The sequence below is a fragment of the Diadema antillarum genome, unplaced genomic scaffold (assembly GCF_040938485.1).
Source record: "Diadema antillarum isolate AM-2024a unplaced genomic scaffold, OU_Dant_1.0 seq00000250_RagTag, whole genome shotgun sequence".
NCBI lineage: Eukaryota > Metazoa > Echinodermata > Echinoidea > Diadematoida > Diadematidae > Diadema > Diadema antillarum.
The window spans coordinates 492,752-520,498 of NW_027271294.1; the positions used below are offsets into that span (position 1 = coordinate 492,752).

The following is a 27,747-nucleotide window of genomic DNA, read 5'->3' on the forward strand; positions in this document are numbered from 1 at the left end:
ATTTGTGCTCAATAATTGCACAGCGAACATCAGTTTTACAACTCTCCAAATTTAGACAGAAGTAAAAATAAAGTGTAAAAGCGTTCAGATGTTTGAAGTTTGCCTGTTACAACTACATATGTATCTTTGAAGTTGGAGTTGAATGATATACATTGATGAACATTTTTCAGTTATTCGACATGTTGATGATCTACAGGTAGTCAACAAATGTGGCTTGATAGTAGTGTATAGCCGTATTCACATATTTTCTTAATTTACCTAGGGGATAGGTAATAATTATGATATTGACTGGCCTTGAGGGAGATACCTGATAAATATTGCCCGCTCTGAAAGAATATTGCCCTCGTCTTCGACTCGGGCAATATTCTCTCAGTTTGGGCAATATTTTCTGGTATCTCCCTCGAGGCCAGTCAATATTATATAACTGTAATAGTCTGCTCATCCAGCAGTGACTGCGCAGATACTTTAAAAATTCATAACTTTTGAACGGATTGTCCGATTTTCCCCAAACTGATGTGTTCTACTAATATTGTGGCATTCATTCAAACCACATGTATATGAAAGTGGACTTGTCCTTTAAACAGAACAGTCAAATGAATTGAGGTTGTCTGTCACTTTCGATTAAAACAGCTCAACTTCTGAAGGACAAAGGATAAAATGTTTTAGAAAGAGGATACTTTTACTCTGATAACCTAAGCTATGTGTAAATAGTAGGAAAGATTCCAAACATAGGACGTAGTTATACCACTCTTGTATTCCATAATATCATGGCTATGAACTCTAGACTGACAACATTGTAAATACAAATACAATTAGGAGATAAAATTGTCGCTTGCTCTTATGTGGTTGTTTAATTACGTCCAAACTGTGAATTTCCATGATTTTATTGCGTTTACAGCATTGATGAAAGCTAATTCTACCACTCTGGTTTAATCTGTAAAAGTTTCTTTGTACATGAAATAATAATGTAGAATTACACTTTGACATATCGTTTGCATTTGCCGAAGAAGATGATGTGTAACGATCAATCAGTTGTTATACAGACTACAAAAAACAGTATTGTAAATTCGCTTTTTTACAAAGCAATGCCTTGGTTGTGTCATAAGATTGGGCATTTATACCATAGATTTACAACCCTCCCTATCTGGTGGCCAATTTTATAACGTACTCTACCTTCAATCAAAACGTTTAGTTCCAGGAGCCGAACCAACGCCGCGTGTTTTTCTTGACCGTTTTCATGGATGGGTAGCGTGGAACGTAGCGGCGTAAACGATTGTTACTACGGATGCGAAAATTTAAGCTTATTGAGGAAACGAATCATGACCAAAAGAAAATGCACGTACAAGAAATGCATATTTCATGATTATTCTGTTAAGATTGAAAAAAAAATAGGCGCGTGTGAATTCTCAGCGAAATCGGACATATTTCACGAAAGGTATATCACTTGAATATCGGATCCAACCAAGGAAGTATCTATCTATCAAACTATTTATAGATGGCAGAAATCCATATAAGCCTACAGGTTACGTAAACGTGACAAAGCTTGTGTTATACTGGTCATTAGTTTCATTCCTTAAATACTGACATTCACTTATGATTCTGATTTTTTGTAATCCTTAACTTGTCTCAAAGCAATATTTTTGCAGACAAAATAAGATGTAGAATTCTCGTGTGAGGAACAATTAATGCCATGTGACCAACAAATCCTCTTCAGTGACTCCATAATTATAATGGACATGACATTTATATATCTATTTCAGAAAGGTGTCTGCAAGATATTGAAAGGTCTTGTAATGCTATGACATAAGATTTCAAGATTTCGGAACACGTGCTGCTGTGATCACGGTGAGGTCTTGATATCATCTATCATTGATCAACCAGTCTTGAAAAGATTTCTTACGCAGAGCATTTCATGAATAGATGATTACAGAAAAGAAAATGTTTGATTATGCATGGTGTCTAAGATTTAAGTCTCTATAGGAAGTCAAGAAGCTGTTTTATTTTCGAAGTGAAGTGAGTAAACTTGAGTCACAATCCGGTAACTTCGAATAAAATGATTTCTTATAAGATGCATAAGGATTTCTGGAAACCTACCTCGAGGGGAATTTTGCGTGATAAGTATAATAATATTAATTTACCCTATTGTACAGTTCTGCAACACACTTTCGCCGGATAATGAAGTAAATGACCGAAACAAAGGCATTTCTCTTCCAGCTAATGAAGCTGGGAAGCTACATGATTAACGAAGAACATACATGTATTATTGGAATGACGGGAGAGACTGTGACGGTCTTTACCTGTTACTGTCTAGGAGTGGATCAATCACCTCTTTCCAGCTCTCCAGGGTCCAGGTGTGTGGGTCAGAGTAGACCAGGGCGCCGTTGACATAGGTCTGAGGTGTACCAAACACACCACCTATTGCCATGGTAAGTAGATATCCAGAATTTATATCAAATATAGGACTCACACGGGTAGATAATTCCTCATAGAAACGTGTGTTGAAATTAAAAATTAAAAAAACCCTGTAAAATAGCTGGGAAAAATGAGATGTTTCATCTTCACTCACCTGAAAAGATACCCTTTCATCCATCAAATTACCAAGGGGGGTTCTTCAGCTCAAACATTGTCCAAGGGTTCGCATAGCCAGACTACGAGTTCTTTTCACTCAAAGATTCACATATCTTCTGTACATGCACCCAGTCAAATACAGTCCCTTAAAATTCCATGGAAAAAGCTTTCATATTCCAACCAAAATGCACATTGTAGAGTTATTCACACTCAATATCTGCAGCTATTAAGTTTTTTGCCAAAGTGCATTTCTGATTTTTTATTATTTGTTATTTATTTTAGTATCTATGGTACAATTTTTTGAAGCGGTCAGGGACATTCCATTATATTTACAAGTGTGAGCCCTATAGGTATAGGTAGGTACGTAGCGGATCTAGAGGGGCGCACCAGGCGCGCACCCCTTTATCTTTTATAGGTAAAACAAAAAGAAGAAAAAAATGAAATGAAACCCGGAAATGGAACCAGAAATATTTTTGTTTTGGCCCCCCTTACGGAATTCCTGGATCAGCCCCTACGGTATGTAGTTCCAAGTATAGGCATGTCATTCAATGTTTGTTTATTTTTTTTTTCATCCTCTCTTTCGATAACATTATCTCCATCGTGTTGGATACTCATTGTTGCTGTGTGTATACAAGACTATGGAAGCCTTTCGAAAAGCAAGTAATTTACTCAATTTGATAATCACCATTTGCAATATTTCTCTGTTTATTCTCAGTTTATCTTGTCGTTGCGCATTAGAAGGTGAGCTTATGTAGTTTTGAGGAGCGGAGAGGGCAAAACTGCTATAATTATTCAGAAATAAAATGAAATGGGTAAAAGAATTGCACACGGAAATAAACACATTACATGACAGCACACCAGTATAGGCCCTACTGGCATCATAAAAATGAGCAAGCACATGCGGATTCCCGATTTGATTCAATGGATGATTCAAAGGTTTGTCACTTTCTCTCCTTTATAAGATAAAAGGGTCACAGTGATTCGACTGCACCTCTTTCCTCCTCCGTGCTCTCTTGTTTCGTTTATATTTTGACCCACTTATTTTTTTAACCCCACTGCCTCTACAGATTGATGGGACGGAGATGGCTCTTATAGACAACGTCTTTTCTATCTTGTTCTGTATTGTTTCTGCGACAGACACAACTTCCTTCTGGTGAAACGATCGTGGCAGCACAGAATGGCAGTCCTGTGAATCAACCGAATGACTCCAGAGTATAGGAATGGAAGATAACTAAAATTAAATCGAACAAAGACACCGAAATAAAAACACTCGAGGGCGGTGAGTTGGGTCAGTCGGTAACGCGTCTGCCTCACGATCCTATAAGGACCCAGGTTCGAACCCGAGTCTGTGGACTGAGCAATGTTGTTTGTAATCATACTGTCCCCTCTAGCAAGAGGCAAAACACTCTGTCCCTCAGATAGGACATAAAATGGAGGTCCCGTGTATGAGAGAGTCACAACTCATGCATGTAAAAGATCCCGCTTCATTCATTCATCGCAAAGAGCAGGGTGTTCAACCCGGTGAAGTGGTCCTGCCTCACATCCAACTGGACCCCATGGAAGACCACCTTAGTGTAGCTGAATATGGGATATCCAGTCATCTTCTCAGATGGAAATGAACAGACAAAGTTCATTCGGTTTCCAGCATAATAGGGGTAGAGCCCATCATATCTTGAATTGAAGAGGAATTCATGTACCTCTTTTATATCAACACAGCTATAGTTTATATTCCTTATTTGAATGAATTTCCCCGAATGCGTCTTTAGTATTTAGTGTAATATATCAAAATGGTGTCGGTGACGAGGTTATTAGGAGAGTAATGAATGAAAATGACTTACGTGTGCCTCCGTACTTGAACTCGACGATAGCTTGTCGTCGGGCGGGGTCCTCCCTGTCCGACAAGCGACGGAGGAATTCAGTCCGATCGTAGCCGACTTCACCGGCCCAAGTAGCGTATGTTCTGTTCAGAAAGTACCGATGTACATTGTGTTAAAATCAATGAAATTTACTGTAACACTCTGTCTGTGCAAAGAGGAGGGAAGGAATAGGGCGTCTATGTATCTTTTTGAGTCCACATTGATAAAGCACAGTAAAACACACACACACACACACAAAGTCACATAGAATGCCATCCTCCAAATAGCAAGTCTTCCATTCACCTGCACAATACTCTTCACATACAAACTTATGGGAGTTTTGTAACTATTACACTATCAGTTCTTTACATCCCATTATGAGCTTGTGACCACACACACACATAAAATTACCTTATTACATGTGAATCATAGTTGTAGGCCTATTCTTTGCCAATTCTAGTGTAACCATAGCCCAGTCGCTGTATTGTGCACAGCGTCTGGTCCTGCTACAAAATAGCTTCTACGTTTTTTGTGGATGTGGGTGCGCGCCATATAAGGCGATACAATTTTTGGCTCCTTCGAAGTGTCACATTTTTTTTTCATATTGCGTTTTATTTATTTTTATTTTTTAAGTTTTGCTAAATGTCTTGACATTTTTATGGATTCTGCACTGTGTCTCACATGTCGTCGGCGTTTTCACGAACCGACGCTATTTCGTTTTTGAGCGAAAATGCAGTTCTGAGAAAATCGCGTTTAAAGATCTCACAAGTTTTAGACAACGTTTTCAATGACTTTTCCTGTCTTGTGTGTGAAAATTTTGACAGGGTGATGAGAGTGGAAGTTGTTCTTCCTATCCATAGTGTAATTTTAGTGTGAATTCAAAAAATTTACGATATTTCTGTCTTCAAACTCACTGCGTCGGTTCGTAAATCCATCGTTTCTTGCGCGCACCATAGGTTATGTACTTAAGCGCGGGTCTCACGAACCGACGTAAGTTGTATTACGCCGGTTCGTGAGACCCGCGCTGTAGGGCCTGTACAATAGGTAACGTGCAATACGCGTGTATTTACGAACCGTCGCTATTTCATTTTCGTATGTGTTTACATACAAATACTATTAGGGCTATACCTGCTTATCAACAATAACCTTATTAATTGAAATTAATTGTCATGTAATGATTGTTGTGATGATTACAATACATTTAGTGATAATTAAGATGATAATACAAGCCAGTTTCTCTTAATTGTTCATGTATTGTTATTATAGCTGTGGTTGATCGTTCCAAAGATTTCTTTGCCCCCCCCCCCCTTTTTTTGTGGATATATTATTATTTAACACTTTTGCATTTGGACATCTATCATTTGGTAATACATGTATTCGGTATACTGTGTTTCATATTTTTTACTTTTTACTGTTTTTTTTTTTACTTGATTAACTTACTTTTTCATTTTTTCACATTATTTTTAATTCAAATTCAGTTCACTTCTTTCATAATAATTATGAATGTTTGTTCTAAGATGAAGGATACCGCTAAATCTTGGGAAAAAGACGTGCCAGTCAATAATAATTACTTGTATTTACTCATCTTTCATACTCATGCATGCACTCTGTTATTTCTTTCTCTGAAATAATATATTAATTTCTTTATTTCTTATTATTCCACATATTTGTGACATTTACTTTGTCACAATTTTTATCAGTGTCATTATTGTCATTTGGCTCGCATGCGAATTCACTCATAATTCCTCATTTTCCATCTTTCTCTTTCCTGCTCAACAGATTCTATGATAGCTGCACCTGATCATATAAAAAACATAAACTCATCCTGCATGCACTCTTCGAAACTGATAAACTCCTAAAAATACATGAATATCGACACTATCAGAATTTCAAGCTTCATTTTAAATATATAATAATGGTCATGTTTTATTATGCCTTTTGCAGCAATATATTGAAGAGGTACATTATGTAATCGAAGAAACATAGGTCCTCAATAGAATATCAAATTTGAATTATTCAGAGATGAGTAATGACAATGGGAAGGATAACAATTGTGGAAGAGCTCCATAAATCAATACATGGCCCATTCTCAGTAAAAGCGTTCAAATACGAAATTTTGGTGTCGCCAGCCTTCCATGTGAGTTTGCCTTTCCCTAAAGCCTTTTAGATACCATCTAAAAGTTTGTAATACATCATGAGGACTTTATCTATTAGATATAAACACAATTTAGTGCGGTTGTCTGCCTTTTGGCATTAAAAATCGTTGTCAAAGTTTGATAAGACCCCCAAAATGCAGTGTCGCCGGCCATTTTCAAATTATGTTTTCCTTCTCCTCTCTCTACAGAGACATAGTTTCCATTTACAATTTGCATGGACGATCAGCGTATGGGAGCGCGCTAATCACAATACTCAAAGTGTTCCGAAATTTTCTATCAACTTTTTTTTACAGCCTCTTGAAACTTGTCGCCAAATTTCCCGCCAGATACGTTACCATCTATCTTATTACTACAACACTGCGAAAATAACAGGACTATACAATGACCATGTGTTTGTAAAACCCTGAGGATATACTGCATACGTTGCAAATACTTAGATTTTTCGAGCAATAGCGTCACAGTCAGAATACAATGAAATGTTTTGAAATATCATTTTCTACATTTTTATTTGGACAGATACGTTACATACATTTCACGCCACCCACTGCGACAGGTATTGCCATGTCATACAGATTGTATACTATTTAATAGTCCTTGGAATGATGCATCGGCACAACATTACAGTTTAACGGAAGTGTGAAATATGCAGGCGAAATCGCTCTCTAACATCAATGGTCGACCATATACGTTACGACAGATACGTTACGGCAGATACGATACCGAAATGCGCGTACTTACTTGGCTTCTGCGCGCGCGTAAATTTGCTCGACTCGCGTCCTTGTAGGCGTACTGGAGAATCTTCCCAACCGCGTCTGTTTGTGAACGAGCGCTCGAGGTGGATTTCGTCATGTTTTTACTTGTTTTCTCCTCCTAAATCACAAGAACAGAGGTAACTATAACGTAAATGTAGAGACTTTACAGTTTGTGTTTGGATGAGGATGGCATTGACACTCGAAGTTGGGTTGCGATTGCATCTAAAAGTATTTCATTGTGTGATGAATGATTGTGTACTACTAGACTTAGCACGTTGTCGTATGAATGGCTATATGTTTCAATAGACTACAGTGCTTGACACGATGGTAACGTATCTGTTAAGCTGTGGTAACGTATCTGTCAATTAACTTTATTACGAGTTTGAGACTTCGTAAGCGATTCAAATCTGTGATTCGATAATGTTGACATTAATAAAATGATATTTTAACTAGTATTTTTGTTCTAATTGCATCTGTCACACATCTGGATTAATTTAAAGGGACAGTTCAATATATTAGGCGTACTCATTATTAGTTCAGTTTTTCGAATAATATTCAAACACGCATTGGAGTTCATACATGCCATTGAGAAAGGCACTTTTGGCAACCACTGCAAAACACTGTCTTTGATCAGAATAAGCGTTAAAATAGATGAAATAGTTTTATAATTGATTACTTATTCATTCATTTGGTTCGTAAGTCTTGCTGCTAACCTAAGGAGTCATGGAAGACACAAGACACAATTGTCACATTATTTTACCAAAGAACCTTTTATATCATTTGAGGATTTTTTTTTTTAAGTAAAACGATAATTTCAGTGGTTGCAGCTTATAATGTCTTTTTTCCTTTACAGAAAATGGCAAAAACCAGAGCTGAAATTCAAAAAGCATATCGTGAAAGAAAAAAACTGAGTGACCCAAACTTTCTCCAGCAAGAAAGGAGACGTCAGGCGAAGTATCGCGTCCCAGCTGCAAAGCTGTCAAGATCAGAATGGTTTAGAAGAAGGACATCCAATATGATCTACTGTCGGAAGTACAAAGAAAAGAAAAGGAGAGAAAAACAACCAAAAGAAGAAGAGGAAAGTCCTCCTAGATGGGATGTTCCAAGTACATCGTCTTCAGCGAACCAGACTCGAAGGAAGACAAGCACATCAAGTCGGACGCCACTGGTAATTCGGTTTCCTTTTGCATCGAGAAACAAGACACAGAAAGAAAGGAAGAAACGACCCAAGGCTTTACTCAAAGCTTACAAAACAATGGCAAAAATGAAAACTGAGTACACTTACTTGTCCAGACGCCTGAAACGGGTGCAAAAACGTCACGAGAGAATCATCAAAAAAATTGAACCAAACCTGTCGGCGTCATCTGTCTCGGCGACTTCATCATCTGACGAATCTGTTGTGGAAATGACACCACGAAGTAAAACTAAAGCCGAACTTAAACAGGCTGGAATCAGAGAGAATGGCTTACCTCAATCAATCACGAAAAAACTGACGTTCGCAAATGTCCTCACTGCCCAATTCAAGGATACGTATGAAACAACCAAGAAGCAAAGCGCTCATCGAAGTTTAAGAGTCACGATGGCAGGAAAAATCGTCAAAAAGTACAGGTGTACAAACATGTTCAGCCGCAACACTGGCGTAAGAAGAAGTACTCTGTCAAAAGGTCTGGAAGGTAGACGTGCACACAAGGCAGCACTGCGATCCTCTCTTCAAGAGAAAATTACATCATTCTTTGAACGCGACGACATAAGCAGAATGATGCCAGGTAAGCGGGATGGCACGGATGACAAGCAGAATCGTATCTTAAACGACTACATGTCAAACACATACGAGCAATTCCGGTGTGATCATCCCGAAATGAAGATCCCGTTTTCAAGCTTCTGCAAGTTGAGACCGGCTCATGTGAAGTTGACGTCCATGTTGTCACGGAACACATGCTTATGTGCAGCGCACCAGAACATGGCTATGAAAATGAAGTGTCACCGTTCGCTAGGACTCGACGTTTCACCGAATCCCGACACAACCAGCTCCAAAGTTTCCAGCGAAGAAATGACCCAAATGCTCAATACACAAATTGAATCCGCCGAGCCAATTGAGTATGAAGAGTGGAAGAAGGTTGACATAAACGGGATAAAGAAGATGAGGATCGTCACAACAAGGAAAACCAAAGCGGAATTCACCACAATAATGTCATCAGAGTACGCGGCTTTTCAGGCTCATGCAGAGAGAGTCCGTCAGCAATACAAGGCGCTGTCCGACCTGAAAAACAATCTACCACAAGGTCATTGCTTGGTTCAAATGGACTTCTCTGAAAATTTCAACTGTCAGCAAGCCAATGAGATCCAATCCGCCTACTGGAACAGCACCAGTATCACTTTGCACCCAGTTGTAGCCTACTACAAAGACGGAGACGAGAAGCTACAACATCGTAGTTTTGTGTTCCTTTCTTCTCTTGGAGAACACAATGCACGATCGGTTACTGCTATTCTTGGCAAACTTATACCGATCCTGAAGGAAGAAGTTCCTCACTTGACAACCATTCACTACTGGACTGATAGTCCCTCATCGCAGTACCGTAACCGTTACATCTTTTCCATCCTTTGCCATCATGAAGAGCTCTACGGTATCAGCGGCCGTTGGGATTATTTTGAAAGTGGACACGGGAAGAGCGTCTGTGATGGTGTGGGTGGCGTCGCAAAAAGGCAGGCCTCTGAAGCAGTTAAACAAGGAAAGACAATAATCCAAGATGGAGATGACTTCTTTGCTTGGGCCACAACGTACCAGAAGGGGATAACATATGTGATGTATTCTCAAGAAGACTATGATGATGCATCAAAGTTGCTCTCTACAATTGACTGTCAGCCTATTCCAGGATCCCAGAAGCTACATGCGATTGTTCCATTAGACAAATCCCACGTATTGGTGAGAACAGTCTCATGTTACTGCGCGGGATGTTTGGATGAGACGAACAGGTGTGCTGGATGGGTGAAGCGCACCTTGAAACAAAAGCGACCAGCAGCCTGCGGAGAAATTGAAAGTGGTGATGAATTTCCCACCGCTGACGCTGAGCCTGTACCTGGGGTTGAAGCTCAGACGGGAGGTGAAGCTGGAACGAGAGGTGAACCTGCAATTTGTGATGACGTTTCTACTGGGGGTGATTTTCCTGTAGCTAGCGGTGAACCTGTGCCTGAGGGAGAAGCTGACATGGGAGGTGAACGTGCAATTGGCGGTGATGCTGCAACTGGGGATGAAAACCATGCAGCTGACGGTGAACATGTACCTACCAATGAACCTACAACTGCTGAGATAAAGAACACTATACCAGTTAGAAAAGGAGAATTTGTAGCTGCTATGTATGAAGGAACTTGGTATGTCGGTAAAGTCTTAGAAGTGGATGAAGAGGATGAGGATGCAGAGATCACATTCATGACCACAATTCATTCAAAGCAGCGTCCTCAGTTCAAGTGGCCTCATCCTCCGGATGTTGTATGGATCGCATTCGAAGACGTCCTGACCGAAGTTGCTCCACCCGCTGCTGTTGGAAAGTCAGGTCGATTTTTTCAAATGCCTGCAGAAACCCTGAGTCTCATTGAACGACTGTCAACGTGTATTAAAAAATACTGAACTTGTAAAGCGTAAAGCAATGACAATTCAATTAGACACGCACGTGCACCATGTACTTTACACACATGTTCGTATTCATTAAAACACGCATACACGAACACTTTTCATACGCTATATGTAGTATTAGGCAATATAACAATATATTTCTCGTTTTTGTGAAGGATTAAAAAAGATAATACATTCCGCAATAATCGATCCATATATTTAAACCCATGTTTTGCGAATTTAAAAAATAATGTCTGAATCAAGTTTATGTTAAAGTTGCAATCTCATAAGCAGATATAGCTAAACATTAACATGTTAAATGAAATGTTACAGTTGACGGCTGTACAATTTTCATATTCAAGATAAAAACTTAAAACTAGAAATTACTATCCACAGTGTGAGTCGTGTTACAATCTTTGTACAGCCCGTATGCTTTGATCAAAATTTTGAGCGAATTCTTCATCTATATTCGAGACGAAAACATACTAAAAGTTCTACCGTGCACAGTGTAAGCTATTACCATCTTTGGTAAATGAAACGTTGATAACCTTTAACACATTAATTTTGATTTCGAAAGATAAAACAAAGTTAGTGTCAAGATTCTTTACCCTTGTTCCATCTAGGCTACAGTTAGTTTGTAACTTAGAGCCTTACGACTTGAACAATTATCTTTTTCTTGTTAATGTTTAAATGTTTAACATTTCAGTGAGAGAGAAAAAAAATCTAAATCAGATAGAGATACGTTTTCAGAGTGTGAAGATAAGTTTATTTGGATGTGTTCAGTAATGAGCAGGTAATAAAAAAGTAACACTCTTAGGCTTGTTGCTTACATCAGACATACAGTATGTTTGTAAAGTTTTGAAAAGCTTTTCCTGTTAATGTTCTAATGATTCATACTCATATGAGAAAAGAAAATTGTTGTTATACCTTTAACAGAGGTAAATACGTTGAAACTCTGACTTTGAAATTACAAAATACTAACGAAATGCTTTAAAAGAAACTATCAAATGTTTAGATTAGTATTGTGGATGTATTCAGCAGGTATGAATTGCTTTGGATTCTGTGCTGGAAATTGGATATTGTATTTTTTCATTCATTTGTCAGATAAAAGTTACTACTGGCCAGATACCTTAACACAATTATTGATTTCAATTCATACATGTATGATGTACTAGCGTCTATTTGAATAGCTGTATGGAATGTTTTTGTACCACGTTTGTATACGTTTTTGGACCAAAAATGGAATCTAGCACAAATTCCAACAGATGCAAACATATAATGTGATTATTTTGTGGACATTATACCCTATTCAGTTTATGTTTGTAGAGCAAATTTAAGTGGTTATATAACATGAACAACACCAAAATGCGTGTAGATGGAGATCTATGTTGAGTTGAAAAGTGTTATCGTGAGGTTTTCATGTAGCCTACAGTGAGTTTGTAACTTAGAGCCTTAAGACTTGAACATTTTTTTTTTCATGTTAATGTTTAAATGTTTCACATTTCAATAAGAGAGAGAGAAGAAATGTAAATCAGAGGAGATTTGTTTTCAGGGAAAAAAGTTAGTGTCAAGATCAAGTTTATTTGGATGTGTTTTAGCAGGTATGAATGAGAAGGTAATGAAAAAAGTAATCACTCTATAAAGGCTTGTTGCTTACATAAGGCATGCACTACTATTTTAAAGTTTTGAAAAGCCTTTTCGATCCTGTTAATGTTTTAATGATTCAAACTTCAATGGGAAAAGAAAATTGTTGTTATACCTTTAACAGATGTATATACGTTCAAACTCCGACTTTGAGATTACAAAATACTAACGAAACGCTTTAAACAGTGTTAAAAGAAAAGATGATATGTTGAGATTAGTATTGTGGATGTATTCAGCAGGTATGAATTGCTTTGGATTCTGTGCTGGAAATTGGATATTGTATTTTTCATTCATTTGTCAGATAAAAGTTACTACTGGCCAGATACGTTACCACAATTATTGATTTCATACGTGTAGGATGTATTAGCATCTATTTGAATAGCCGTTTGAAATGTTTTTGTACCACGTTTGTTACGTTTTTAGACAAAAAAGGAGTCTAGCACAAACTCCAACAGATGCAGACATACAATGTGACTATTTTGTGGACATTATACCCTAGTCAGTTTATGTTTGTAGAGCAAATTTAGGTGGTTATAACATCAACAAGACCCAAAATGCATGTATGTTGAGTTGTAGAGTGTTATCGTGAGGTTTTTACGTAACGATTCCTGTAATTAATTACCAAACACCTGATTTTTATGTAGTTCCAAAGAAGTAAAACTGTTTTCTTTACCGGCCAGATACGTTACCATAGGTAACTTGAAGTATCCAACTACTTATCGGCTGTACAAAGCTGCAGATTTCTGTGTAAGTGGTAATAGTAAGATCAGATTACCCGTTTGCATGATATTTGGGCTTCAACATGCGGATTGTTAGCGATCTGAAAATCATGTGTAAAGTGAAATTAATGCATAATAGCCGATCGTTAAAAAAAAAATCAAACTTTAACCCAATGCACAGAAATACATTCTGCGAATAACTCACTTGCAGCAAGGGATAATGAGTATATTGCATCTCTTTAAAAGGACCGAAATTTTCAAAAGAAACCTTTTATTTACTAGACTAAATTTGAAACAAAACCATATTTGTGTTTCCGTTTTATAAATACATTTCAAAGTAGACGCTTTTTCGTAACGTATCTGTTTCATGGTCAAAAAGAGTATCTTATGTGCTCTTTTCAGGTCATTTTATTCTATGAGTGGCCAACTTTCGGAATGTTCCATTTGTTGTTTTGTATTTGACATATATTGAAGTTAATAAAAAACACAATTGTTAATGAAATCATCGATGTTTTTTTTTTTTCATTTTACTCACACTCAAATGAACACTTAATCTGAGAATGGGCCACATATCTAATGGCAAATGGAGATGGAATCAAGATTCAAGAATATGTGTAATTCAAGTTCATTATTATATCAGTTCTTGTGTGTTCACAAAAAGAGGAACACAGTTCGAACATGCACACCAAATCTTACATCGTACATTTACATCTATAGAGTGCGGACGGAACATATACAAGAGAAAGAATAACATTCTCAAATTAATATATCAAGCATAACTACATGTATGTATATGACCACACAAAGATGTTGCGGCATATGCATGAAGCTTGAGAGTGCTGCAACACCCATATGCTCAGATAAAAACTTGATGTATATCATACAAAAGAGAAGAGGTACTGCATGTACATGTAGTTACACTATTCACAGGACAGTAGACAAAAAGCACGAGAGAGAGAGGGAAATGGGTGTCTAAAATAGGTCGATGTAAGGAGTGCCAAGCCAATTAAGTCTCTAATAGAAGTCATACATATATAAGGAAACAAATTAATCACAACATAAATGATCATGCTCATGTTAACCAATAATTAGCATCTAAAAATGTGTGTAGAAAGCCCATAATATCAGCCTTTCGCCCCGAAGGCTTGTTACATATGAGAAAAGAGAAATTTTGGCCGACCCCCCCCCCCCCTCCCTGTGAATCCATAATCCACCAGTACTATAAACACATTCTGAGAATGTGTTTTAGTACATGTACTAGCAAATTCACAAGAGGGTTGGGGAAATTCAGCCAAAATTGTGTGTGGCTAAAATAATTAAAAAGAAAGGTCATCAGCAAAACTACGGGGTGGATGCAGACGAATTTTCATGTGATGACTAAAAAATATGCAGCTAAAGGAAAAAAAAAAAGACGGCGGAGAGGGGCCAAGGCTAATTTGACTCCCCTCCCCCCCCCCCCCCACCAAAAAACAAACAAACAAACAAACACCACTGTTTTACAGCACCTTTAAAGGACTCTTAATTTTTTGTTTGTTAAAAACAAACGTCTCGAAGTAAAGAATTCCATATTGTAGGCGAAATGTAGACCGATACAGTGTATAAAGTGTACATCCCAAGCTATTAAAGAAAAAAAAACAGATTATGAATATCATTTAAAGTAAGAATTTCAGTGTGTTTAATCATCTTTAGTTGAGTTGCAAATGACATGTACATATTTAATAAGAGCAGTAAACTTCGAAGCGCCCCCAAGCCCTTCTATACTTAATTATTCATGTGTAAAGGTAGCGTCAGGGCACTCCGGTGGTCTAGTGGTTATGACGCTGGTCTAGTAATCCAGAGGTCGTGGTTCGAATCCTGCTTGGGCTGCCTGTGATTTTTTTTTTTTTTTTTCACAGCAGCCTACAAACTGCACACTGCAGTTGCGTGCGTTACTACGGATGGAGACAAATGAATAATCTATTATTTTAATATACGATGTTTGACATCCTTATTGCAATCACTTTCTTTAATTGTAAATTTAGAGACATAATGAATTATTATTAAAAGAAATCAAATTTCTGTATTTTGTTGTGAGTTTGCATGGGAACATACACGTATCATAATTTACAATTTTAGTTAGATAAAGAACATCTTATAACAGAACTGTCTAGTGATGGTTGAATAATTATGTCAATTTGTTATAAGTCCTATCATTTACATGGAGTGCATGTTCCCATGTTTATAAGAATCATACGTGACACATTCAAAGTGGGTTGAAGACAACAAAATAATAAATAAAAGAATAAAGGAGAATAGAACTTAATCTGATTACAGCATCATCTAAATATTGCCAATGTGCACTTAGAAATCTATCAAGATTTATCACAAGGTTATGATTACCACACAAAACCTTCAAGATTTATTATCATGAAATACATACCAATGAACACTTAAAAAAATCTAACATTCCATATCCACATGAAGCTTTCCTTGATACAAATGTCTCTCTGTAGTGTTATTAAAGTGTAGCAAAATTGTAATTACGACATCACAGAATGGAATGCCTTGTTTTCACCTTCAATCTTAGGATCTCCTTTCATGTTTCCACTTTACAATCACATTTCACTGTAGATATACCGTCCTTATGTTGTCGCCCTTCATCCCAATTTCTCCCTTCTATCCTATCTGTAGATTGTCTTCTTTCCTAAGCCATTGTATTCACATTCCTTGATGATCAGCACGATGCTGTACTTTTTTCTTCTTCTCTGAAACAGTCCAGCTCTTCGCTACTGCATGGCATCAGTCATCTGAAAGAAAAGACAGAAATTAAGAACTTTCAATTAAAATCAAACATCATGATACAAGATACAACTTTCATTTTGAGAAAAAGAAATCAGCCAACTAAACTGTAGTTGAAATTATTTTGCTCTATTTATATTAAACATAAAACAAAACGGTATACAGGATCAAAGAATGTCAAAAAAAATACTGCTGTTTTTGATGCATATTCAAATTGTCTCGCCTTTTACATATTTTAATGATGCAAGATCTTATGTCTAGCACTTAGTAAGTCTCATGTAGAATTTAAATTATTATTCACATGAATCAATCTGCATGTCCTTGTAAACAAGGCATTGCTTTGAAAAAGCTGAATATTACTAATTGCATTTGGGAAAGAGTCTACGACAATCAAACTTGTTTATTATCAGAGACTTTAACATCTTAATTAGACCTAGACTCTACATTACCATTGTATTCACATCCGTTGGTGATGTACACGACCCTGTACTTTTCCTTTTCTTTTCTGAGACAGTCCAGTTCTTCGCTACTACATGGCACCAGTCATCTGAAAGAAAAGAAAGAAATTAAGAACTTTTGATTAAAATCAAACATCATGGCACAAGATACAACTTTAATTTTGAGAAGAAAAAAAAAATCAGCCAACAAAACTGAAGTTGAAATTATTTTGCTCTATTTATATTAAACATAAAACAAAATGGTAGGCCTATGCAGGATCAAAGAATGTCAAAAAATGCTGCTGTTCGTATTTGATGCATATTCAAATTGTCTCTTCATTTACACATTTTACTGATGCAAGATATTATGTTTAGCACTTGGTATGTCTCATGTAGAAATTGAATTATCATTCACATGAATATAAATCTACATGTATTTGTAAACAAGGCATTGCATTGAAATAGCTGAATACTACTACATGTACCTGCATTTGGGAAACAGTCTATGACAATCAAACCTGTTTCTTATCAGAGACTGTAACATCTTAATTAGACCTAGACTCTACATTATCATTCAGCTTTTAAAGGTATTAACCATTCACCTATAAAACACTGGCATTGTCATGTGCATCATATTTCTTTGATACTGCACATATTTTCATGAAGTCTGCACAAGAATGCAAATGAAACACGTCTGCTGTTTGGTATTTATGAGAAAAAAAAATCACTAACCCGGAAGTCCTTGGCCTTAGGAATAACACGTGGCGAGTTAGTAGGAATTGACGTTAAAATAGAATAAGAATAGATCTACTAAATAGGCCTTTGCCTCATGAATGTCTGGTCTAATTATAGACTAAGTGAAGTCTAGACCTTTCACTTTTAAGTTACCAGTGGTTCACAAAATTTATATTATAGATCTAGACTACATCTAGATCTAGACATCTAATACTATTAGATCTTGGCAACTTTTGTCTTTGTGACACGAAATTAACACATCACGGATGATATTGCGGCGATATCCAACAGGATGACAGTACCACTATTACTGACTCAGTAAGTTGACATAGATAACTAACATCAACTTGTTAACGTACGTTAGAGATGGCACCATATACAATAACCGGTGACACTGACACTGACAGATCTAACGACTACGTTTAGACTAACGTTAAAGAGTTAGACTCGCCATCTCAGTAAGTCGGCCAAAGACAAAGTCAATACAGGGCTAAGTCAGTGTTACTGTTATGTTAGGCCTAACAAATGTTAACGGTTACTCGGTTAGGTTAGGTTTACCAGGACTCAAGAGTCCTGGTTAAATCAGTCGAGGGACATTTCTTAGAAGTCCTTCGATTCCAAGAATAAAAAGGGTGAAAGAACAAAGGGAAAAAAGGAAAGAAGAAAGGACAAAAGATTATGTATGGATGCTGTGGAAATCGACAGCGCTACTGTATCACTATCAATCACGCGTGAATATGTAAACGCCATTTGGTTGGGCCGCATTCACAAGTTTTAGGGAAAAAAAGCCCCACCGCTGTGCTTCAAAGGTACTCCACTCGAACTAACGTTAGACATAATGTCACATATCTACACACAGTACGGTACTAGGGCTGAATTCACAAGTATACTATAACACTGCACTGTACAGGAAAGCCACCTAACCTGTAGAGTACTACTCGTAGTGTTTAGGTAGTATCACTAGACCACATACTGTCATATCTACACCAACGCTGCACACTGGCACTGGTCCGACGGTCCCTGACCAGGAAAAATCACTGTTGGACACTGACCAGTAACTTTTTCAGGAATGGACAAGTAAAAATTGGGGGAAAAATGGGTGGACTCTACCTACTATTACCACTAGTCTAGATGTAGATCTAGAGCTAAACTATAGACTCTGTGTTAATTTGACTTGGTCTTACTCTTAGACTTCAGCTGATCTTAGTTTTAGTAACTGGCATTACAAGTAAAGTCTTAACTTAGACTTAATAGTTAAACTTGAAAGTTAAAGTCTAACATGTCTAACTTTATTCTTTACTCTTCCTTTGAGTTTTACTTTTAGACTTTTTACTCTTTTTTTTTTAGTTTAGTAGGCCTACTTTGTCAATCTCATGATTTCATTTTCAACTCAAGTCAAGGCATAGCCATGAGTGTCTTCGAGACGTTGACATCTTGCATGTCTTGCACACAGACGTTACGACTACAGTACTCAGTAGTCTCAGAAGTAACGACATAAGTTGAAAAGAAACTATAAATAATATGATTTGGGATCTAATTTGAAATTGGATGGCGTTTATAGACTAGGCTTCATAAGCATCACGCGATTGAATACATGGGACTACACTCTACCGCAATTAATGGTTATGGTAGTCCAACTGAAACTGTTATTTTGAGCATGATTTTAATAGGATTATAGCTTACCATTCACTTCACTCGTGGACAGTGGGCTGGCTTAGGTCGTCATTCATCTTTCAGATGGTTTGGTTCTCACTCTGAGATCTGGATTAGGGCCAAAACCTAATTCTAGGCCAGTAAGTTGAACAAAGCTCAAAATAATGCAACTGCGACGGTTCGTAAAACCCGCATTGCTCTTCACCCTAGCAATTCGGGTTTCACGAACCGGCGTATCTTTACTGCGTCGGTTCGTGAAACCCCTTTTTCTCAATTTCTCGATATTTCGAGTACCGTCGTTTTTTTCTTTCTTTGATAAAATTAAGAATAATTAATTTTGTGATCTAAAATTTTGGGATTTGGTAGAGTTTTGAAAGCACTTTCATTTGGTACCAATATCTCGATTTTGAAAATTTTGACCAAAATCGAAATAGCGTCGGTTCGTGAAAACGCCGACGATGTGACAATTGGAGTTGGGAAATTTGAGATCTACTTGCACTGTGTCCCACACACAACTGAAGTTGGAAAGTAGGAGTTCGTTCTCACTGCTATATAGTCACCATTCATGTTCAGTAATGCATCAGTGGATGAATGGAGTTTTGTTGTGCTCTTAAGCACAATCATCTGAGATTTTTGTTATCCTTTTTTTTTCAGCTGGATATCTGACATTCCTCTGGAATTTACACCGCGCCCCCACATGTCACCATATTGTGTTTTCCTTCCATTCAGTGAAATGCCATTCAGTGATATCCTTGCACAATCTTAGCTATTAATTCCTCTAAATGCTTCAGTAAACAAGCTGTAGTCCATGAGGAGGCATATGACTTTCTGCCTTAGATTTCAACAGGCTTTTTGATCTGAATATTAAGAGACCCAGGTATGGGCACAGAGGAATCCGGGTGGCAAAAGGAGTCAACGAAATGTCAGTCGACAACACAAGGGAAGCGCATATTGGCAACTAAAGGTAGGGTTGCTAAATAAATCTGACATCATTACTGATCATGATTTAGATATGGCATTGACTGAGACTTGTCTTAAAGAAAATGGCTTTGTAGCTGCAGGAAAGATCACAATCAGATTTATTTTCGCATTGATAACACCCAATATGATTAAATTATCTAAATGCTACTTCAGGGTTTTGAAATATAACATCTTAGCTCTATTTTGCAGAAAAATCCATTCAATTTGGTAAAGCGATCACAGAGAAATGTGGATTGTTGTAAAGCATGTCATGAGTCTTGATTCTTCCAAGATTAGCGCTTGGATGCTCTTGTGTGTGAACACAATAGACAGAACTTGGAAGGAAGAAATTCCTAACATGCTCTACAAAATTCCTCATTTCTCTTTGACCACTGAAGCAAATCGAATGGGGTTTTCTGTAAGATGTGGGCAATGAGTTATACCGATTCGTACCCTGACATTGTGTTTGGATTGATTCACTATTTTGATAGTTATCATTGCTCCCGTTGTATTTTTTCGGGGGGAGGGGACATACGGTAGTCTCATCAGCGTTCCTAGGGAACATCGGAGAGGTGGTGGGATTGCTCTACTTCATAAGTCCAGTCTCACTGTGCAGACTCAAGATTGTGGTCGTGACAAACCCAGATCCTTTGGAGTGACTGAATGTAGCGTGAGTTATGACAGTGTTGTTCTCAAACTAGTGATTGTTTACACCATCATCCGCCCTCGCTTTAGAATAAGTCCAGCTTTTATAATTACTTAAACTTGGAGCTTTTAATGTCCACTGGGAGCATGAGAATTCTATTGAGATAAGGCGACTTATGACGTTATTCAAGGACCATAACCTTCAGCAGTTTGTGGACGGGCCAACCCATGAGTCTGGCCATACTTTGGATTAAGTTATTGCAATTAGGGTTGGGGAAGAGTGCTTGGAGACTGTGATATAGGTGAGTCTTTGTCAAACCACTCAGCTATTCACTGTAAGCTGCATTTTCAAAGCCAAAGGTAGTCAAGAGAGAGTTCCAATTTCGTAGGATAAAGGCAATTCATTCCACCAAGGTCAACGCGGACATTCAGAAGTCTGAGATATTATCATCAGATACAGCACAATCTGCTGAGACTCTATTACTTCAGTACTGCATGCATGGTTATGGAAGATCTTCTTGATAAGCATGCACCACAGCGTTCGTGTGTTGTCCCTGATCATCCTGTCATTCCTTGGTACAATCAAGATATAGCTGATGCCAAGCGAAAGCGACGTCAACTTGAGCGGAAATGGAGAAAGACAGGGTTATCTGTTGATAAACATCGTTTCAAGGAACAGAGGAACATCACTCAAGATTTGTTCAAAACGGCGAAGTCTAAGTTTTGGAACAATCTCATATTGGAATGTGGCTACGATCAGAAGGCCCTATGTGGCATAATCAGCCAACTTCTTCATCAGAAAACTCCAGCAACAAAGAAACTGCCACAAGATATACCTGACGCTGGCTTTGCCATTGATTTCTCTCACTTCTTCACTGGAAAGATTGAGAAAATCCGGGAGCATATGCCGGCATCACGGCCACTATACGCATCAGGTAGTATTGATGCTCATATTTATGTCTGTGATGTCTCCTACTTGTCTTGGGGAAGTCAAGCGAATAATTTGCAAGACCCCTGCAAAGGCAATCACATGTCCACTTGTCATATTTATGTGACTAACAAAAGACATGGCGAGGGAACATGCAAGTTATGCTGAGTCGAGGGGAAGGTGCATTCCACTGGTGTCTTTTGTTAAACATTTCAGTACTTTAGCAATAATTGACAGATGAGGTCATCTCAAGAATATTGATATTGATTGTTTTGGAAGGATTTTTTGTGGGAGTTCCCAAATATTCTGAAGAAAAATAGAAGAAAAAATCGTTAAAAATATATGGCATGTTTCTAGATATTTATTTCACCGCAAAAGTGATGTTGAGGGTATCATAAATCAACACAAATCAACGTGCACTTGGATTTCAGGGCCTCTTTAAGCCCTGTGTTGTATCTGTCAAACTCGTGGGCTGTATGACTCGTGGGTGTCGGTCTTGTGGGATGACCCCGATGTTGTTGGGGCTGCTATACCGGTATAGGAGATTCGCAGTTATAAATGAACAGTAACTTCTTGAAGCTCAATGACAAGAAAACAAAGCATCTGTTGCTCTCATCTCCACATATGAGGGGTAGTATATCACTGGTGCTCCCGTTCTAGTCGGTGAAGAAGCTATCTCCCAACAACAAGGCTAGAAACCGTGGTGTAATCTTTGACAGAACAATGAGTATGGAGAAACACATATCATAAATTTTGTCAGTCAGCATACTACCAACTCCGCCGGATTGCTGAGATCAGACACTGACTTACACGAGGTGTTGCAAAAAACATCACTCATGCTCTGATATCATCTAGACTGGATTTCTGCGACTGTTTCCATGCTGGCCTGTCATCATCATCCATCAAACGCCCCCAGGCTGTACAGAGTACAATGCCGCTGCACGCCTTCTTACAGGCACCAAGAAGTTTGACCATATCTCACCAATACTCAGTACTTCGTGAGCTTCATTGGCTGCAACGCAGAGTGCAGCTCTTACTGCTTACCTATAAGGCTCTCCATAACTAACTTGTCTCCTGGCTACGTGTCTGCGCTTATCAGACTGTGCGTCAGCGACGACCTGGGTCCCGTTTCATAAAGCTTGTTATCGGTGACAACTGCCACATTTCTGTGACAAATTTGCTCTTAGCCAATCAGATGGAAGGATCTCAGTAGCTTATAACAACTGCAACAACTTGTCACTGATAACAAGTTTAATGAAACGGGGCCCAGGACTACGTTGTACTGAACTGACTCTCCATGTTCCCAATACCCGCCTAAAAGTTATGGGGATCAGCGGGGATAGAGCCTTCTCTTCTGTGGCGCAACGTCTGTGGACCTCTCTATCAGTCCTGCATCGGAATTGCAACAGCCTCAATACCTTCAAGTCTGAACTGGTCTTATCTTTTCCAGCAACTTTGTGAATGATGTGTGACACATTAGGCGTTTTCACATCAGCCCGATAAAAATCCAAGCTCGAGATATTTTTTAATTTCCCAAGTCAGAAAATAGCGCGCTATTTCGAAACATCGGGCTGATGTGAAAACACCTTGTGTGGCAGCCGGGTGCCTTTAAATATTTCTATGGATAAATGGCGCTATATTAATGCTGTTTCATCACCATATTTTTTTTGTTTTGACTTTGCTCGGTATCCAATATATGTAAATTTTATTATGCCTTGGCATTTCACGTAAATATTTCGTGAGTCAATCGACATGCTGTACCTGTAGACCTGTGTGGCTTTCTATTCTATACGTTTGCCTACTATACGCCCACCTATAAACCCGTTAATCTACATCATTTTCTATAAGTGTAGTCATTAATACATTTACAATGATATTATGGGTCCTAAGGTCAGTCTATTATAGTGCTTTATAACAGCCTAATAGTATTCTTTTATCATCGTTGTGATAATGAAGTGGAGGCCTACGAGAATATACTCAGTATACATTATATATTTAATGAACTTAGGACAAAGCAGCACCAAAGCGAAAAATTTCGAAACAAGAGTCTGTTGGTGATGATTAAAGAATACCGACAAAGCTATAGTATACGTCCTATCCAAAAACATCAACAAGAAAAATACAATAGGCCTAAAGAAGCGTACAAACACGAATGCATATGCTATAAACGGTGCCCGCGGTTATATAATTGCAATATTGTGTCATAAAACGCAGTGCAAATATTGAGCGAAGATGTTAAAAGAAAAAAATAGGAAAAAATAGGGAACGAACAACAAACACTTGTTTACTGTTACAAGGAAAGCGCAAAGGACTTCGAAAAAGAAGGCCAATCTTGCATGCATGGAATACTAAATACATAAAAGGTCACATGATGGTTTGTAAGCATAATAGAGCTTGTACATTCCCGTATGTACCTGTAGTATCTCTCCATCTTAATATCCTTGTTTCTTCTGTTACCCCCCTTCAAAAAAAAAGACACCCCAATGAAAGCAAATTAGCAAAAAATATCGGCCAGTAGATAACTTTGATTCTTTAGTAATACTGCCCAATGATTTTGCCTCTTTTCGTGTTGGCCGCCATGGATATGTTGTGACTACCTTTCTTCGTATATGGTCGTAAAATTTTGAGTCTCACCTGTTCATATATTCCAACCAGAAATGATAACAGTTCTCACATCAGCGTGGAGACACTGTAGATCACACAGCCTCTTAAACTAGCCATTTTGAAATGTCTTACGTTGTCGAAATGTAACGAGTTTTAATGAAATATGACTCTATGTGGTCAGTGCATTTATTTCATTCAATTGATTAGTTCTTATTTTCAGCGAAGAATATAAGTGTGTAAAACATATCATGCTATCAAAAACAAACGTGTATTTATTAAGCAGAACATCTGATCAATGGCTCCCGTGTGGAAATCATTGTCTACAGTGACGAGTTAAAGAAGTTTGAATGAATTGAATGAATAACATATGTTCTCATTTTGACTTCAAAATGAATCACAAACACTCGCTGATAAACGTTCTACGTGTTCTACAAATCAATCGAACTTGGGAAATTGTCTAAACAGGATGTTAACCCCAAGATAAGATATTTTGTCCTTTCAGTGTAGCCTTACTCAAATATGTAACTCTCTGGTTGGTCGAGGATGTTGCTGGCGTACAGAGCTTCTTGTTTGTCAAAAGAATTCTGGAAGAAGTCGAATGTGAGAGTGGAATTGAGTTCGTCGGCTATGAAGCTTGCCTAGCAGCAAAGAGAGAGAGAGAGAAATTGAGAAAGTTTCATACAATGCAATCAAAAGGATAGCCGTGATGTCACAATACTGCCATGATGAAGTTATCACAATAAGCCAGTTCGTAGTTCCACTTTGCGCATGAGCAGAAACAAGGTCATTCGGACCAACAGGCATGTTTTTTAGATTCACTGGGATAAGCATCTGTAATGTAATGATTATTCGTGAGATACTTATAAATGCTGCTTGCCAGCACATCCACCTGACAGCAAAAGTGGTATTTGGCAATATCAATAGAAAGAGATTGTCAATACATTCAATGCAAAATAATGAAATCGATGCTTTCCCAAGTGTAAATTGACGGATCGTTCTGCTCATCTGGTCTACGCAACTCTGTTCTTTGTTTGAACAGGATTGTGAATCCCATAAATTGTTATGTAAAGCTTATGCATTATGTCGCTCTAAAACGAGTTAAGTGTCCCTAACCGACTGAGAAAAGAGAAAGGTCATTCGTACCAATGCGCCCATGAGCTAACTCCGAACTAGCTTATACTTTCATGATAAAGTGTTTTGTCCCTTGTGTAAAGACTATACTGCTGACAACCTGAATTAAAGGAAACCAAAACCAAAGAGTGAAAGCAGCGACATTGTTAGAACACATCGGTTGAAGTTTGAGGAATATCGGACAATCGATGCAAAATTTATTGACTTTCAAGGTTTTGATGTTGTAATGACTGGAAAAGGAGACTACTAGAGTTCATGACGTCATGTGTGGACAGCGATATAAAGAAAATATAAGGAAAATTCCACACAAAAAAAAAACATTTTCATGAAAATTACACATTCCATCAACTCGATACAGACATATGTTAAGGGTAGTAATTATTCCCCCTACATTCTATAAAATGTTAGTCAAGATGTGCTCTTTCACTACGCCAGAAAAGTGAAAGCATGTTGATTTTCTTCATCATTGTTTACATTGTTGTCCACACAAGATGTCATAAACTCATGTAGTCTCCTTATCCAGTGGTCCCAACACCGAAACATTTAAACTCATAACTTTTGCATTGATTGTCAGATTTTCCTCAAACTTTCACCCACATGACCAATGTGCTCTACAAATGTTGTTGCTTTCACTCAGTCTACATTTCTCTTTTGGTTTTGGTTTCCGTAATGAGTTCGCCTGGTGGAGGCGTTTGAGATCCTCGTGTCAGAGGTCAGGGGGCGTTAAAAAGTCAGCAAACTGAGTGTAAATAAAGGCATGGACCGGTGCGAAGGGTCTGGATTGTTTGACCTTTTGATTCATTGTTATTCATGCAAGGGGGTGTATCATGTGTTAATCATACATTAGTTACATGACAACTTATACATTCCAAGTAAAATTATTATATCAAGAGCACATGCTTTTTCTCCGGCTAGGGAAGTCTCCCACCTTCCTACATGATGAGAAGACACTGATGCCTTGGTGGCTTTGTAATCATTTATCACTTTTCTCGACAATGTTCTCGGCAGATGGCGAATTGGGTCTGTTTACAAGAGTGGAGAAGTTCGTAGCAAGTTTCTCTTTAATCCCCTGTATTTTTAAAAGTTTATCTATAGTTATTTTAACTGAGTCATTATAGTTTTAAAACTACAATGCCTATGCACCTCCCTGATAACACGTGACGTATTGTGCTCAAACTTTGTGAAGAGACACAATGACACAAGCTTGTTTAACAATAAATTTACCTAAGAACGATTAATAAAAGTAGAGAAAATCTTTGTAGACATATTCTCGCCTCATATTCAAAACATTTTATCTTTAGGCCTATATACCCATATTCTGAGAGCGAAAATCGGGATTGTTACGTACTGTACTATGAGTATGGCTAACATTTTGATTTGCTGAACCATTGTTCATATAAACATCAATTTTGGGGCGTCTTTCAGACCTTTGTTCTCGATTTCATTTAAGCTCGTTGAATTCACTCAAATCATGCTCTATATTCAAATATCCTCGATGTGGCTTTTTAGGTGGAAACAAGGAGAAAGGTTCTTGGGTCTCTCTCTCTCTCTCTCTCTCTCTCTCTCTCTCTACATCTACTTAGTATTTCGTTGTCCATGTTTGGCAAACAATAAATTATCAATAGCTGGAGAACAGAAAAATTCCATGTGAAACTTGGCTGCACACCAAGAGTTTACGTTCAATGCACTTTTTCTGTATACAGTAGCATGATGACTTTCCGAAGGTATTTTCACAAAATCATACGTTGTACGATTAGAGCTGATCAAAATGGGTATCCACATTTTGAGGAAAGTGTATCTACAGCATTTTAGTCGTAGTTTCCTCTTTGGTCACTCGTCTCCGGCCACCCTATATTAAAAGGATTGTATACTATTGATTGAGCTAAGAAATCGGCTTTTAATTTTTGCGAAATACTTTGAAACCACTTCAAAAACAAAGTAAAACAAAGCGATCCTAATAAAAGGTGGATTCCATCTTATATTAGGATTGCTCTGTATTGTATATCTCAGCCATTTCAAAATCAATTTTCATCATATTAACTTTGAATTCCTCTTAGAATTACTTGCTCCTTCATATTTCGTAAGAGTTTCTCATTATCTAAAATAATCATCTCAAAAAACGGAAACCTCTAATCCCATCTCAACCGAAAATGTACCATCCCTTTAACACTGGTCAAAGCGGTCGTCAAGGAGAGTATCTGCTTACCTTGGCCGACGCCATGGCTGCCCGATGATAAGGGAGAGGAAACATGAGAGCTGAGAACTGGACGAGATCTGGCCCGTAGTGATCGGCGACCGCGAGATAGGTCGGCCATCCCGCTTGTGCATCGGGACAGACCAGGTCTACCCAAGCTTCGAGAAGGACGGGTGCATTGCCAGTCCTGTAGACAAAACCTGGCTGGCGGTTCGGGATCGGAGCTTGGGAGACAACATGGTTGATAAAGCCTAGGAAAGTGGCAATGAGGACCAGATATGGTAGAAGAGGAATATGCATGTTTATTATCTAAGCAGTATAGCTGCCAGTTTACTCCAAAGTCTGTGTCGGATGGCGCATGGATTCTGTGTCTCGTT

General features: G+C 38.0%; 1 protein-coding gene across 1 annotated transcript; it reads right to left on the reverse strand.

The window, feature by feature from the left end:
- Positions 1–1,188: 1,188 nt before the first annotated feature.
- On the reverse strand, positions 1,189–27,670 carry LOC139729705 (uncharacterized). Its single transcript, XM_071640635.1, has 5 exons — positions 27,383–27,670; positions 24,559–24,683; positions 4,407–4,528; positions 2,298–2,415; positions 1,189–1,279 (listed from the first exon to the last, which is right to left on the reverse strand). The coding sequence occupies exons 1-5, from the start codon at positions 27,668–27,670 to the stop codon at positions 1,189–1,191; spliced, it is 744 nt and encodes a 247-aa protein (XP_071496736.1).
- Positions 27,671–27,747: the final 77 nt, after the last annotated feature.